A 16,860-nucleotide genomic window follows, 5' to 3' on the forward strand; every position below is an offset into this window, starting at 1 on the left:
AAGTTCCCAAGGGGGTGCTAGTCTAGTCCTCTGTAACCTCCCTGAGGGGCACCCACTCTTCAGAGGACAGATCATCTCAACTGGAGGCTGACTGGATTGACAAAGAATGTAAGTGATGATAGGTTCTCCCACCTTGGTCAATGGATTTGCTTTCTCTATATCTCAGTCTCCCTTTCCCTAATAAGAAATTAAAGAGTATGGTAAATGTTCTTGAGCATCTACATAAGTGATAGGATATGTGATAAATGTGATGAATGATGTGTTATCAGGTACTCTTCTGAAAATCTGTCGGTATAATCTATAAACCCTCTCCCTGGAAAAATGCATATGTATACATACTCATAACATATAATGTTGCCTAAAGTTGTAGGGCTTGAGGCAACATCTCTTTCCCAAGTCCATCCATGCCATGAAATATAATGCTAATTTGACACAGGGTCCAGAAAGTAAAAATAAATTTCATTTTATTAATTTAAATTAAAAATAAGATTGATGAGTTTTGCATTGCAATGTCTAAGTGTATCATACACCTTTCTGGTGAATTTTTGCTCACAGACATGTGAAAGCAGATTTTGTTAAGTTGCAAATTGTACTATTAATAGTTTCAAAGGATTTCTTTAACCTCCAACAAAAGTAATAATGGTGATATTGATTTCCTACATTGGTCAGTCCTACAGATTACTCCATTTGAGCAGCTGAAAAGCCATGTAAGACAACAAGGTGTAGGTTATTTTCATTCCACAGGTGAGGATATAAAGGTTTGAAAGCTTCCTTGACATGTCCAAGATCTCACAGATTGAGAACAACAGACCACAAGCAAAATATAAGATCCTGACTTCTGGCCAGTGTTTCTTCTCTATTGTGAAATGAAATGATTTTTACAATACCTGATGTGTCTTCTGTAAATACTATTTGGTTAATCTTTACAAAGACCTTGGCTAAAGCTAAATCTTACAGAGCGCAAACAGAGGAGATATTTCTGATTAACTGGCTCAGTGAGGTACCCTTCAATTTTAGAGCTGTTAATTGCTGACTTTCAGTGATGTCACCACTGTTAATGTGTTTGGTCTTTGAAAATTTAGAATGATCCAGACCTGTCTGGGTAATGTCAACATTATTCTGCTAATGTTGAAACATCTGTGGTAAATGTTAATTTTTCAGGGGATTGAGAAAATTAAACATTCTAAATGTGGAGTTGCTAAATACAGAAATACAAGTGATTTCCCTTAGGCTAATATAACTACTAATCACATAGAATAACCAAAGTGAGAGCATTTTCAGGAATGGTAGATGAAATTTTGTTTTATTCCCTTAAAGCCACACTTCCTCCATGGGTGTGCATCTTGACTGAGAGACCATTTTATCGTTTATGTCATTATTTAGAAGCATAATGGTAGCTACACTGTGAGCAAAAGACAGTATTGTTGCCCCTTAGCTCATTGGGTTTAGGGCTAAATATGTGCTTGCCCAGTTATTTCAGTTATCCAAACAAGTAAACCAGATCAACTATGAGGTGATCTTATGAAATGCCTGACGTTTTAAGTCTTGAAAAGTCTGAAAATCTGAACCAAATGTAAAGCAATCTATTTGGTGGGGGATGGCTTGTGGCCCCAAAACAATCCAGGGAATTGCTGTCAAAATAGTCTCAATATACACAGATATGAAAAGAAATAAATACAAATCATTAAGAAATGCCTGGACTTTATTTAGCTGCTTACCAACCATACATTAGTAGGAGCAGGTTTAGTTGGATAAAACTTATTAAGAGAATTGCCTTATCCCAGAAATCCTAGATAACTCCAATGATTTTATTTAAGAAGGGTCACTTCCTTGCAAGATCTCTGTGCAAATTTATTTATTGCAGCAATTATTTGTCATAGTGAAAAATTGGAAACAATCCAACATCAATAAGGGATTCAGTAAGCCCATTATGGTACATTTGCGCAATGGAAAATTCAAAAGCCATTTAAAAGAATAATATGCAAATACATTCAAGGCATATTGTCAAGTAAAAAAATGAAGCTTCAAATCAGTATTATAAGATGATTTAATTTTATCAGTAACAATATATTTATTAAATTTTGCATAAAGGAAAACCTTGGAGTAGTTATTTCTAAGAGTGAGTTATATAAACATTTCTTTATAATTAATATATTTATGTAATGTTTTAATTTTTCATAATTAGCATATATTTGTCTTATAATCATAAAAATGCCCATTTAAAAAATATTCAGGAAGGCTCCAGAGACATTGAATCCGAGAACGAGGGAGGAAAGAGTGTACTGAACCCTTATTATGGGCTATATGTTATCTGATTTCACCCTCACAATGACCCTGTGAGATGAAATATTACTCTCATTTTCATAGATGGAAAAATTAGACAAGTAAAGTCACAGACAGTGACAAAAACAGACTCAAATTTAGGTGCACCAGACTCCCAAAGTCTATTCTCTACTCAAGTGCTTTAAAATATTTTAGAAAATCAGTGTCATGTCTGATACATACAAACAGGGCCAAGGGAATCCAGAGGGACTAATATGTACTAGTCTAGAGAAGCAATGGGTCATGGGAGCAAACAGAAAGAAAATTTGTGTGTGTGGGGGGGATTTGGGCTGGGGGACTCCAAGAGTAGGGGAACTGAATATGTTTGTTATGGTATGACAGGACATATAGAAGATAGCTAGCTAGATAGGTAGGTAGGGGGGTGGTAGGAAAGTTATCCAAAAGGTAGGCAGAAGAAAGATGAAGACCCTTATGGTGGGCCAAGGAGTTTAAGTTTTATCCTGAAAATAACAAGGTCATGCTGAAGAATTTTATGCATGTGAGAAGCAAGACTAGATTTGCATCTGAGAAAGTGAACTTGGAAGATAAATCGGAGATAGGAGCAGGAGAAACTCAAGGTAGGAAACCCAGTTAGAAGGCTACTGCAAGAGTCTGAGCAGAAACAGTGACCACCTGAACTGTGATGGAGAGCTGGAAAGAGAGAACATCTCAAGGCAGGTAAAAAACCAGAATGGACAGGAGCTGGTATCTGATTGGATGTTCAGGGTTAAGGAGGGAGAGAGAGGTTATAGGATGACACCTATGATGTTCAGCTCAAGAAAATGGATGCTGCTGGTATTGTTCATTGAGGAAAGAAAGAAGAAAAGAATAAAATGGCAGGTTTGGGGACTGGAGAGGAAGTGAGGAAGTAAGCAGCACTGTGTGATGATAGATTCCAGGTCACCTAAGAGGACGTAGGCAGTAGGACATAGAAATCAAGGGTCTGGATGCCTTCTGAGGGTCAAAGACTCCATAGGGCTGGTGAAGCTGATGGGCAAACATATGACCTGGAACACTATTAAAAATACATATTCTTAGGTTCTACTCTGGTATTATAAGAATTTGTAGAGCCAAGGAATTTGTGGTTTTAATATAATGCTCCTGATGTCTACCTAGCCAGATTTTACCTTTTGCACAACTTCTCGGGACACACTCCAATAGTCTGGCTCTGCGCAGGCTTCCTCAAGGACCCCTCATATTTGGCTATGCCTCTCAGATACTTAATTTTCAGGTTTATGAAATAGACTCAGTCATATGTATGAAATATCAACTGTTCTGGCGATGACAGAAATAAGCACTAATGTTTTAATCTTGTAAATTTAAATGAAAGCCATAATAGCCTTTGAAATCAAGAAAGTTTTTACTTTCTATTTTACTTCTAGAATTCATTTAGTGGGATCCTATATAATATTTTCTTAGATATTATTTTTAATTAAAGAAGGACAGCAAATCTACTTAACAATCCTTATTTTTAAAATTTCTGAATATAAAACAGTTGTTTTTCTGTATTTAAAGTGCTTGTTCATTGCTGTAAGAGTTTTCTGGTTTATTGAACATTCTTTAGAAAGTTAAGTAGTAGCGAACATTATATGCTCTTACCTCCAATGTTCTGCATTGTAATGGAAACAAAAGCTCCGATTTTTCCAGGCCATCCAAATGCCTTTTCCCCTAGTTTTTCGTAAATTAAAGACCCTATAATAAAAAATAAAAGAAACAAAAAACAACCTCTTGAAAGTATTGTTTTAATGACTAAACTATTTCTATAATTGTACACTAGAGTCTCAAAGGTGTACATAAACACACATAGAAATTATAAGCCCCAAATATGCAATCTTAGAAGCCAATACAAAACAAGTTAAATGTTCTGCAGACAAGAAGCAATGGCTTCATTCATCTTAGCTCTGTGCAGCGAGTCAGAACTGTTACTTCTGTCATCCATCAAGACTCCTTTTTCCTATTTGGCTTGAACCTGAGCCAGTTGCCTTTCACTTCTCTTAGCTGCCCCAAATTACTAAAAACATTGAGAAGCCATGCCATTGGGGTCAGAAGAAAATGAAATGTGAAATTGACTAAAATCCTCCTGTAGTTAGAGTGCAATAGACTGAATTAGCCTTCAACAAAGTTCAAAGTAGAACATCTTGGACTTGAGGGGTAGCTTACCTCCTTCCTTGGCGGTCTTTAATAAAAGGTGAACTGAGTAGAGTGATAATATTGCTACAGCAAGCAGCATGATTCTGGAAAGGGAGAGTAGACAGTAAATTTCTATAATAAATAAGACACACTCGTGTTAGATATTATCATAAATTATCACACTGGTCCTTTCAGCCATTAACTTTCCAAAAGTATGTGGAATTGGGGGAAGCTGAGAAATTATTTGGAAGTCACTCTATTTTATGTACTAAAACATACCACCAGAAGTTCTTCGCTTTTTTTTTTTTTTTTTTTTTTAGTGTTACCCACTAGTAGAATCTGGTTCATACTCAGACGCTAAATGTATAGGAGAATTAGCAAATACTTTATCTACATGTTCAGCTTATGAATATATGTCCATCGTATTTGTGTGCTATTCTCAGCAACATTTATAATTGAAGGGCTACTTGACAAGCTGGCTAACCTTTAATGTAAAATCTAGAAATACAAAAGCCAGAGCACACAGAGTCTAACCTGCATCACTACTGATCCTGCACATGAGACAATAAGATACTGTGTGAGCCAGAGGTCAGGGGGTTGCCTATATAACAGAGCAAACAGAAAAAAGGAAGGATAGGGCTCAGAAAAATGTCTTTTTGTGTTGTGGTCAGAAAGAATCATTTCTGGATCAGGACCCTCTACATGTCCACAGGCATGTATGAATTCCTTATGCATATAGTGATCATTGTTTCTCCAAAAACAAGAATTGGAAAACAAAAACAAGAGCATAGATAAAAGCATCTATATAATAAATAAAGAAATAATACTAAAATTACCTGACATCATAAAAAAAAAAAAAACCCAAACCAAAAAACCCCTTATTCTTTGTTTCACATGACCAGAACACATTAAACATTTTCCCCACAATTGATCTAATTCTTTAGTAATTCCTGATGAAGTCAATGTTGCAAATGTGCATTTGGCCATGAGTTACACATTTTTAAAACTACACTAGCTATCTTGTGCTCTTATTTTCCACAAAATACATTTATCAGAACTGTCTAATCAATTACTTACTTATGTAAGTTTCCATACACCTGTGAACTCACCTAAGATGAGATTTGGATTACAGAATTTTGTTTCCTAGAAAAATAATGAGCATTCCCTGTGTTCTAAAACCATACTTCCTTTGGCAGGGAATGCTAAAAGTAAAACCAATGAAATCCTGTGTCACTTGCTGTGAATTAAGGGGGATAACCAAATTCAATCTGTGCTCCTTGGATATACACCTTCCAATATCCAACAATGTAATTGCTCTGGACAGTATAATCTGTTAAATGTTTAGGCCTGAAATGAGGGCCTCGGTTTTAAAAGTGGAATATCCTCCCATGAAAATCATCTTGTGGCCCTAGGCCTAAGGTCAGCGGAAGAGTCTCTTCTTTCTATTCCTCAGTCATCGATGATAACTGCCTAATTGTAATGGTATGTATAATGAATAAAGAGAAGGCAGTCTGTCTTAGAGATAGGGCCTATGACAAAAGTATACAATTGTGTGTATGAATACATCTCTAAGCCATTAAGAATCAGAGGATTAAAAAATGACTTTGTTTCAAAAGTGACATTGATATAAAAATCCATCCAGCTAAAAAATATTATACCCAAAACAGATCAGAGCAGTAACACAATATAAATATTTATAGTTCTGCCTGATCCTTAGCCCTCAAATAGCTGTGTGATTATCTAATCATAAGTGATGCTCAAAACATAAATGGCATATATTTATAACATAAGCATTGCATTCTTAGACAGCTATTTAACGCTCTAACATTGTATTAGGGATGGTGATCTGCATTCACACAGTTGCCTAATATTAGACTATATTCCTGTGAAGAATTTCATGGCTGCCAACTGTGTCTAAGAAAATACCAGGCTGTACGTAATGCACATGAACATCTGTGGCTATTTGTCACAGACAATGTGGTATCCATCGCCCAGGTTGTGATGCTGCTGCCCTTAGGCAGCATTTGACCAAGTACCTAGGTTTAGGAATAAACTCGGGCCTGTCTATAAATATTTCTGTTCCAAGCACTGTACTAGTCTCGGGGATACAGACATGTGGTGAGTGAAAACAGACAGGGGCTCAATCCCCTGGAGATTATAGTCTAGCAAGGGAGAGAGATACTAACCAAATAAATCGAACAACTGCACTAAAGAATTAAAGTTGTGGGGTGTATATAATAAGTATTTGTCCCAGTCATGGAGGTCAACAATGGCATAACTTGGGTAAGGGTGAGCTGTGCTATGAGAAGTCAACTAGATGAAGAAGAAAGGAAAAAGACCATGTGCAAAGGTCCTGTGGTGAGAGGGGAATATGGAACCTTCTGGGATGGAGAGAAAGCCAGTGTGCTCATTGTATCAGGCATCTAGGGGGGGTAGGATATGGGGCACAAGATGGGACCAGGGCATGCAGGACTCTGTAAGCCTGGTTTGGGATGGGATCTTTTCCCTCACAGTGTCATATAGTTGTATCTGCTTCTGGGAAAGGTCTTTTTACAGAGAATCACTTTGTAAAATTCTTCCTTTGAACTAGTAGGGCTGCTCCAGTACTTTGGGTGGTTGAGCACATATATTTTCTGTGAGGTGTTTAGGGGCAGCTGGTTGAACAAGCACCATGATTAGTCTGCTCTGATTAGTCCTCAGGTTGTTGTTTTATCTAGAAGCCAGAGAATATGTTAATACTTTCTCAGATCATTCCTGTTCACAAAGATCAAACTTGAGATCATTAATTAAAAAAACACTAGGCATACATGGGCTTTGAACCAGATATACTTACATAAAAAGTATGATCCCCGTGTTGGCCATGGCATAGGACAGGCCCAAGATTCCACTGCCCATGATGGCATTACTCAGGTTGAATGAAGACATTCCAAAGGAGGTGGTTCCAGGATGCTTCAAGAAAAAAGCATGTATTTTAAGCAAATATTTGCCAAAGGATGAACCCTTTTCAAATTATTTTTATTCTCACATTATCTTTACTGGAGGAGCTTATGGTTTAAAAATGAAGAGTAAGATAAAAATCACAGTGAATAAAAGCTTTTGCTTCCATAAAAGCACATAATTTTCAAAGGAATGCTTGGTTTCAGCAGGGGTCTTGGGGAAAAAAATAGAAAATACCGGTTGGGTATCGTAAAGAAGGGAAAGCATGTCTGATTGCAGATTACATTTGGGTTAGAATGATTTCTCCAAAAAACAAATGAATTTCATAAATGATTTATGTAGCCATATGGTGAACAGGAAAAACAAGTCCTTATTCCAGTAAGGGCCTGAATAAACAGAGAATGTGCTGATCAAGGCTTGGAAAATTTCAGTCACATTGTTTTCCGACAGAGACCTAGGTAGATCAGGCACCCTCAAGTCCTGTTTACTGCCCCAAAGCAGAGATTCACTTACATGTTCATCATCATAATTGGCCAGCTTCTTTTCTCCTAAAAATCCATTCGTCAGGAATTTCTGACTTTCAGCATCTTCATTAGTAAATTGACTGGATGCACATAAAAAAAGAAAATGAAGGAAAAACATCTAAGTAAATGCTCTGAATTATAGTTATGTTTCCGGTGATCTAAGTCACTGAATCTGGGAGGAAAAACAAAGCACTTAAAAATTTTTTTTTTCTTTGCAGAAAGGAGCTGGGCTCCTTTCCTGAATAGATTTGGGAAGGAGAGAAGTTATGAAGGAAGAAAATAATTTTTTAAAACACATTTTTTCTTCCCACGTGAACTGTGAAAAAAAAAAAAAAAAAAAAAAGAATAGTCACAGCTAATTTTGTTTTCATTTTGAGCCCTCCCAAAGAGAAAGTACAGAGCAGTGACTGTGTTTTCTCCACTACTACCACACCAAAATCAGATGATTATATTAATTCAATAAATATTAAGCGCCTAGGCACAGGATCCTCATCTCATTGAACGTTCAAATATCTCTACGAGAGGAACTTTCATGTCCCTGCTCTACAGAAGAGGTGACCCTGCCTCAGAAAATGGAAATAACATGCCCACACCCACCAAGCTCCAAGTCTAGGGTCTTCCATGGCACCTTGCAGTCCCAGGCAGGACTCCATAATTAGTGTTTTCCTCTTTTCTTGGCTCCACCTGTGTAGTCACATATTCCTTGCTAGAATGTAGTTCACTGTTAGCTCTGTGTTGTGTTTGGTTGTTTTTGTGTGTGAGTGCACAGTTTTTCATGACTCTGAAGATATACTTGGAAGGAAGCAGGGCTTTCCACCGTCACCATTTACGAAAACTGTGATTGTGGTCTACCTGGGCAGAGGCTGGTCTCCACATACAGCTGTCCTGTACAGATCCTGGGATTATTTGCCGGGGATTTGAGGAGACAAATCTAGTCCAACCACATGTCCAAAAGGCTTGACTAGTAATTATAGGAGATTTGTACAAATTACCCTTTATAACAGAAGCTAATCCTGAAAATATCTTGTGAGAAAGAGAGATAACAGGGTTACTTTGGGAGAGTAAAGGAGAAGAATGTCAAGTACAGGTAGAACCAGCAGACAACGTTACTAAGTTTGATGTGCGTTTCTAGATATCCACTGGCTGTAAATTAGGAACATCTCCCAGCATTCTCCTCTTTCTCTTAGGAAGCATAATGTCTGTTGGTGTTTTTTTCCCATCCCTGCATGAACCCCTTTACTCCCTGTTCCCTTTTTGTGCTTTATTCTAATAGTCTGTAGTTAATAGACTTCCTATGTGGAGATTGGTACATAATGTTCATATTTGGAAACAGACAATATAAGATGAAATGGAGCCTAAAACAGGCCTAAGGATTAGAAAGCAAAAGTGTCACCTGGATTTAAACTCTGGAATGCCAGCATTCTATTTTTTTTTTTTTTTTTTTACCTCAGTCAATAAATTAGAATCCTTTAGTCCGTGAGTAGTTTTTAAAATTTAAAGTGTGGAAGTAAATAGATTTTTCTTTCTTGAGGCATTCACATGTTTTTATTTTGGCATGAGATGAATTACAATCATAAAGCATGACAAGATTGGATAAAATATATGAGAAATGTTTTGAATGTCTTAAATGTTTTGATACCGAATCCAGCATGTATTGAGAACATAAGTATAATGATTCCAAATAAATGAATTATGTTCAATTTCCCAACAATTTACATTGAAGGGATCAATCCCAACCAAATATAAGCAAAACCCATCTTCTTAAAGTGATTATAAAATTGCAAAATGATGACCTGGGTCTGAGTCAGGAGTTAAAAGCTAAGTCACTGTAAGGAGTCCAGAGCACATTGTACGAAGCTTAACAAAAGCATTCCCATCTTTCCACTGTGGCTTTTAGAGGACCAAAATCGAGTGGCTCTTATAGGACTATTCTCAGGATGATGCCCCCTCTGCTCGGTCACCTTTGCAGGGTTCATATCTCTGGGCCTCCTTCGGAACAAGAGACCCCCAGAGTTGGTCCATTGGCAAGTAGGTTCTGCATTTTTCACTGAAGCTCACGAGAAGATAAATATCTTCTTGCAACTCAGGCAACCACTCTGCAGATCCCAAAGCCCTGAGTTCTGCCACCCTGTAACTTCTCAAGAGTGGCTCAACCGAGAAAATGCCACGAGTTACTTCTCCATCATCTCTAGTCCATCGGCTTACAAACCAACAGTATGGCTCCATGGAGGAAGAACAGGGCTTCCTCCTGATGGTCTTTCCTGAATGTTGTGAAATGAAATGAGATGTCCTTGTTTGAGGGTCATATTCTCTACTTCAGGCCTTGAGCTGGTCAAACAATTCCTTTTAAATATCTGAAGTCATGCATCTTTTGTGTTATATGCCATTTTGTGAGAAATGAATTTCCTTTATCAAATGGCTGTTGTGCACCTACTATGTTCCAGGCAGTATGTTATGTGCTGGGTCCACAGAAGCCAGTAGCCTGTTGTTGTGGAATGATGGAGAGAGGGCACACAAGGGAGGCTGTGGTCACTTCCACCTGAGGGAAGGCTCTATAGGAGTTCCACTTTTGAACTATATCTTGGAGGATGAATGGTATCAACAGACAAAGGGGAAGGTGGGTGGGTGACACAAAAAGATGGCATTCCAGACAGGTGGAGCAGGATGAGTGAAGGTGCAGGAAGCTGGGAGTGGCCCAACAAGGCTTTCCTACAAAAAGGGAGCAGAGCAAGAGATGGACAGGAGAGCCAGGTCAGGGATAGGTCATGAAGAGCCTTACATGCCAAGCAATGTAGGGCCCAATCTTTGTCTTATAGCTAATGGGGAGTCTTTACTAAGGGATGGAACCCAAGTCACTTTGCAATTGTAAAAGATTACTTTTGCAGGGATGTGAAGAGCAGTTGAAGGTGAGCAAAATGTAAAAGAGGGAGACAAAAGAGAAGTTTTATAGGTGACAGAGGATGCGATCCTAGAGTTAGATGGCAGCAGAATGGGTACAGAGAAGAGGGTGGATTTGAGATAGAACCAACCAGATATAATCAAACACACTGGATGTGTGGTTGGGGGAAGGGATGATTTGAGATTGATAGGGTCTACTCACTGAGATGTATAGGACAGTGGCGACTTTTACCATAATGATGATTACTGGAGGAGGAGGAGATTTTGAAAAGAAATATAGGAGTTCAATATTAGACCTCACAAGTCTGACTTTATAAATGAGGCAATTCAGACACACAAGGCACCCTGCAGAGATATGTGGTAGACAGTTGGGTAGAGTGACCTGAAATGAAGTTGAGAAGTCTATCAGGCTGAAGACATGGTGCACACTCAGTGAGTGGAACCGTGGAGAGTTGTCAATGAACTTGGTCACAGGTCCATTTTAGGGACCAAAGACTCCCTACAGAATTCTGGAGATGCCGCAACACTGAGGAGGCAGTCAAAGGAAGAGGACAATAGTCCAAAAGGTGAAAGGAGTGATAGGTTAAGATAACTTCAAATGTTCTATATTAGTGGGGAAAAGAATACTATAACCTCAATTCTAAATTAGTCACATACAGTCTAAAACAGAGTCACATATAGTAATGATATAATAATGAACTTCAGGATCAGAGAGTTGATGTGTGAACATCAATGTCATGGTTATCTTGCAATTAGGTAATGCATTCAGTTCCTCCTGACAAAAATCTTGTTTTGCACATCTGTAAACCTGACATTTTTCCATGGGACCTGGTCATTTTTTAATCCCATACCTGCTCATTGCTGCCTTGTCTAAATTTCCCATCCCGGTGTAGCTATCTTGAGCACTTTCTCCACTGATGCTCTCGTCCTCCGGCTCAGTGTTGACATTTCTCAGCTCCATGGGGTCCATTTGAGCTGCCAGCGTCTCTTGTCCACACACCAGCTCCTTCAGTGTAAACAGTACACTGCACCTTCAGCCTCAGGCTCCTCCACTTTAGGTTGGTGTTCAGAACACTCTTATCTGCAAGCAGAACATGATATAAATCATGATTTTCTTTAAATTAGATAAATGACTATGAATCACCTACATTGTGTAGGATCTCTACAGAAACATAGAAAGAAAGTATACTCCTGAAAATGTCCTATGAATTTATATCTGGCAAATTTCCTTTACTGAATATAAAAACAGAAAATCAAAGAAGGAAAGTCATTGAATAAATTGCTACATCAGCGGATGTTTACAGAGAGCCTGTGTAGGTGAACATGGCAGGTGCTTTGCTAGTCACTATGGGAAGAAAAAACAGTAAGAGCTGGCATCCAACTTCAAGAAGCTTTCCTGTTTGCAAGCCAACTGCTTAAAAGAAAAGAAGACAAAAGTAAATTGTTGACAAAGACCTGACAAGGCAGACTCTAAAAGTGTCTCTACTAGCAGTAAGATAAGAAAATTACTGCTTGAATTTGCTAATTGGGTATGAGAGAATTCCCATCCCCAGAATGCCTGATAACATGCAACACAGGGTAAAAACACTAAGGGAGCTGCTTTCCAGGCACTTGGATCAGGAAGCCAACGCTAAGAACGTACCAAAAGGAAGTATAGGTTTATCTCTGAATAAGTATCTGTCACCATCCATATAAAATTAAAATGCATTTTAACAGCAAAGAGACTCAGCTTTTAGGTTCTGTTCTGCCTTTAATTCATTGGATCCCAGCACAAGTTAACTTTTTTTTTTTTAATTAAGATTTTATTTATTTATTTTCACAAGAGAGAGAGAGAGAGCATGCACTGAGAGTGAAGGAGAAAGCGCACAAGTAGGGGGAGGGACAAAGGGAGGGGCAGATTCCCCGCTGAGCGAGGAGCCCACCTCTACAATCTGGCACCTGGGCAGCACATCTGTAGCAGGCAGCTCACACTTGCCTGCCAAGTTCACAACCCCTAAGTACAAAAGCCACAGAACATACATGGGAACTCAGGGTGAGCATCAGAGAGAGTGAGAAAGAAGATTCATACCGGAGTAACTGGAGCTAGCAAAGCAATCTAAAAGGGACTTTAACACTATATAATAAAAACTAATAGAAAGATTCAAAATAAGAAATAACATCCACAAAATAAGAACATTGTAGAAGATGATCAGGCTGGTTTGAAAAAGAGCCAAAAAAGGAATTCTAAACAAAAAAAAAATATAGTCATGGAAATAAAGAGAACTCAGCTGAAGGGAGAGTCAAAACTGAAACATAGATCCATGGAAATCACTCAAATTATATCATAAATAGGTTAAAAAGACAAATATGAAGTTGAGGGACATGGTAGGGGAAGCAAGAATAAGAAATCTAATATACCCCACTTAACTTCCTATTATGAGAAAAGTATGAGGTCAGGGAAAAGCAAAATAGAAAGACATAATGACAGAAAACTGTCCAGAACCAATAAAAAGATAGTAGCTCCCAGGATCTTTTTAAAAAAGCATATAGTATTACAAGCAGAAGGAATAAAAATGAATATACTCATTAATATGATAAAGCTAAAGAGAAAAAATATAAAAGCCCACAGAGGGGATAGAAGATAAGCATATGGTTAGAGAAAAAATAGAAACTTATATTAAATGAGTAAAGAAGTTTCTCCTATCCATCACACAGACCAGCTTCCCCTAAGAAGAGGAACTCTGAATGATCATTTCTATTTTAGTTCCTTATTTAAAGTTAGTTATTCTAAATTTAAATTATTCACTAAAACCTCTCTGACATGGTTTATCAATTCTAGACTTGTACACATGACAAATGAGGAGATTAGCACACTTCCTTCTATCTGTCCTTCTCACAAGCTCCTGATTGTTTTAATGAAAGACTTAAACAATGTTGAGTTTCATAAATACTTTCCTACCATTCTGTAAAACAATGAAATCTCTCACGATTTTCTGTAGGTTGTTTCTGAACACTAAACGCCCACAATCAGCATTGACAACATTATGATTGTGTGAATGGAATGTTCCAAAGAGCCAAGGGATAATAAATGATAATAAATACATAATAAATGACCTAGAAGTCCTCTGTTAGTAAAACTTTGCAAGTGAATGTCCCATCCTTTCACTTTCTGAATGGTTTCCTTCTCCATCCTCTGGGTCTCACTCAGCTGCCAGTGTCTTCTGAACGCCATTCCATCTTCTTTCTTCCATTCATTTTGCATTGTGCTGAAATCCACCTCGAATAACTCTTTTCACACAATGTGTCCATGCGTGTAAACAAAATTTCTGTGTTGTTTCATGGTGGATAAAAGCTTTGCCCTTAAACTTTGTTTGATGAAGTACTGAGTAGAGTAGAAAAACACAGTTTACTTTGTTTTTTAAGTTTTTATTTAAACTCCAGTGAGATAACATACAGTATAATATTACTTTCAGGCATATAATATAATGATTCAGCACTTCCATAGATCACCCAGTGGTCTTCAGGACAATTGTTCTCCTTCAGCCCCATCCCCTATTTCCCCCAGCCTCCCATCCATAACCACCAGTTTGTTCTCTATAGTTGAGAGTCTGTTTCTTGGTTTGCCTCTCGCTCTTTTTATCCCATTTTTCTTGTTTTCTTTTTTAAATCCGACAATGAATGAAATCATAGGATATGTGTCTTTCTTGGAGTGACTTATCTCATTTAGCAGAATACTCTTGTAGCTCCATCCATGTCGCTGCAAATGGCAAGATTTCCTTCGTTTTTAATGGCAGAATACTATTCCATTGAATAACACTGTTTACTTTTAAGCTGTATCTATTTTATTTTTCACCCTGTCCACTAATTTTACACAATCATGTTTTTCATTTGTAATAGTTTGGTCTTCATCTTCTTCTTTTTGCATCCTACCTTTTTTGTTTGTTTCATGGTGGCAGTGTTTTCTCCAATCTTTCTAAGGACATTGACTGGACGTTTTCAGAAGCTCTTTTTGTTCTGTAAACTGTCTTTTTTCTGGGATTAATTCTGTTTGTTCATCTTGGTCCTTCTCTTGCTTTCAGGTTTTCCATAAATTCTTAGTGATCCTAAATTGTCTGTTCATCTTTATGAATGAAGAGTATTGGGGTTCACTGAGACAGGTAGTATTCGGGGTTTCTCTTCAATCTTACAGCCCCATTTCATTAATGGGTTGCTCTCTTGTAGGTCCCAGAAGTGGCTTCTCTGTAAGTGTCTATGTGTGGAGCATCCTGGAGAATGCCACTCCCGGATGCAGCAGGTGCTCTTGGACAGGTTTCTTTCTGTCTTTTTTTTTTTTTTTTTTTTAAGATTTTATTTATGTATTTGGCAGAGAGAGAGAGAGACAGCGGGAGGCGAAATATAAGCAGGGCGAGTGGGAAAGGGAGAAGCAGGCTTCCTGTTGAGCAGGGAGCCCGATGTTGGGCTCGATCCCAGAACCCTGAGCCGTAAGCAGATGCTTAAGAAATGAGCCACCCAGGTGCCCCTCGGACAGGTTTCTATGGGAGCAAAAATGCTGTCACGTATTTTCTTCTTGGGTGGAGCTTCCATTCCTGCTTGTAACCCCTCTTTGTCTGCTGTGGAGGCCCGAGTGCCTTTTGTAAAGTTGGGCATTCTTTTTAAAATATGTATATTTTAAAGATTTTGTTTATTTATTTGAGAGAGAGAAAGAAAGACAGCACAAGTTGGGGGTGGGGGAGCAGAGGAAGAGGGAGAAGCAGACTCCATGCTGAACGGGGAGCCCAATGTGGGGCTGGTCTCAGAACACCAAAATCAAGACCTGAGCTGAAGTCAGATGATTAACTGACTGAGCCACACAGCATCCCCCCAAAAAAATCTTCTTTCAATAATCAGAATTTAATTGCTGTCTTTATCTGCATATAAACATACATAGTATTTTATATACATATCTATAATTTTTTTAAAAGAGGACTTTACAATTCTCAAAACTCACAAAAAAAATGTAAGCAACGTAGGTACCCTTCCCAAATAAGGAAAGTGAGACCTAATCTCATGGCATTTATAGAATGGTATAAAACATTACATTCTCTTTTGACTATGACATGACATAGCCCATGAAATATGAAACAGTGATTTAAGGTCTTGGCCCCAAATCCTAATTTTAGCCCTGGGCAAGGGCATCTTCTCATAAAAGCTGGAACACATTTTCATAGCTTATATCTTTAGCTCTGAAGATTCTATTATTGACCTATTTTAAGGAAACAACAGCTAAAACAAAATTGAAAAAGAATTAAAACATTATGAGCAACTAGACATTCTGCACCTTTTGCCTGCAGCATAAAGTACATACCTTGAAACATTCAGACCATATCATAATTTTAAAATTTATTAACATGGTTATACTTCAGGGTGGAAGTATTTTACAGATGGCATTTATTCATTCAACAAATATTGAAAATGGAGTATGAGCCAGAAACTATGAAAGAGAAAGCATGATTAAGACAGAATCCCATGGGTCACCAGGTGGCTCAGTCGGTTCAACATCTCACTCTTGGTTTCAGCTCAGGTCATGATCTCCGGATCGTGGGACTAAGCCCCAGGTCGGGCTCTGTTCTCAGCATAGAGTTTGCTTGAGATTCTCTCCCTCCCTCTCCCTCTGGCCCCACCTCCTGCTCGTACACTCTCTGATAAATAATAAATAAATAAATAAATAAAATTTTTTAAAAAAGAAAAAGAGGCAAAATCCCTGCACCAGATGAACTGCTAGGTTAAAAAAAAAAACAGATTTTGAACAAACTATTCTATTATAACATAATTTACAGTTTTATTTACTTTTTCTCTCTAAATAACTACTTAATGAACAATCAATGAATCTTTGCATGGGTAGGTTAGGAAGAATGATGTTGGCATACACCTCGATTGAAAAAATTTATTATGTGTAATATGTGATACATGATATGTAACATTATGAGAGAATAAAATTTTCATAGGCAGAGATTCTTCTACTGCTCTCCATCTCAGTAGGCAACACTTCATTAACCCAATTGCTCATGGGAGGAGTCTGGCTATAGATATT

General features: G+C 37.9%; 1 protein-coding gene across 3 annotated transcripts in view; it reads right to left on the bottom strand.

Annotated features, from left to right (window-relative positions):
• SLC38A4 (solute carrier family 38 member 4) overlaps window positions 1–16,860 on the bottom strand; it is a 64,450-nt gene that overhangs the window by 16,559 nt on the left and 31,031 nt on the right. For all 3 annotated transcript variants that reach the window (XM_082741069.1, XM_082741070.1, XM_082741068.1), the window contains exons 2-6: window positions 11,663–11,892; window positions 7,903–7,993; window positions 7,286–7,401; window positions 4,483–4,556; window positions 3,922–4,014 (exon numbers count right to left, since the gene is read on the bottom strand). In XM_082741069.1, the coding sequence (XP_082597195.1) occupies window positions 3,922–4,014; window positions 4,483–4,556; window positions 7,286–7,401; window positions 7,903–7,993; window positions 11,663–11,781 (493 nt within the window). In that variant the 5' untranslated portion in view covers window positions 11,782–11,892. The remainder of the gene's footprint in view (window positions 1–3,921; window positions 4,015–4,482; window positions 4,557–7,285; window positions 7,402–7,902; window positions 7,994–11,662; window positions 11,893–16,860) is intronic.

This window comes from Mustela nivalis, assembly GCF_964662115.1.
Source record: "Mustela nivalis genome assembly, chromosome: 7".
In the NCBI taxonomy this organism is placed as follows: Eukaryota; Metazoa; Chordata; class Mammalia; order Carnivora; family Mustelidae; genus Mustela; species Mustela nivalis.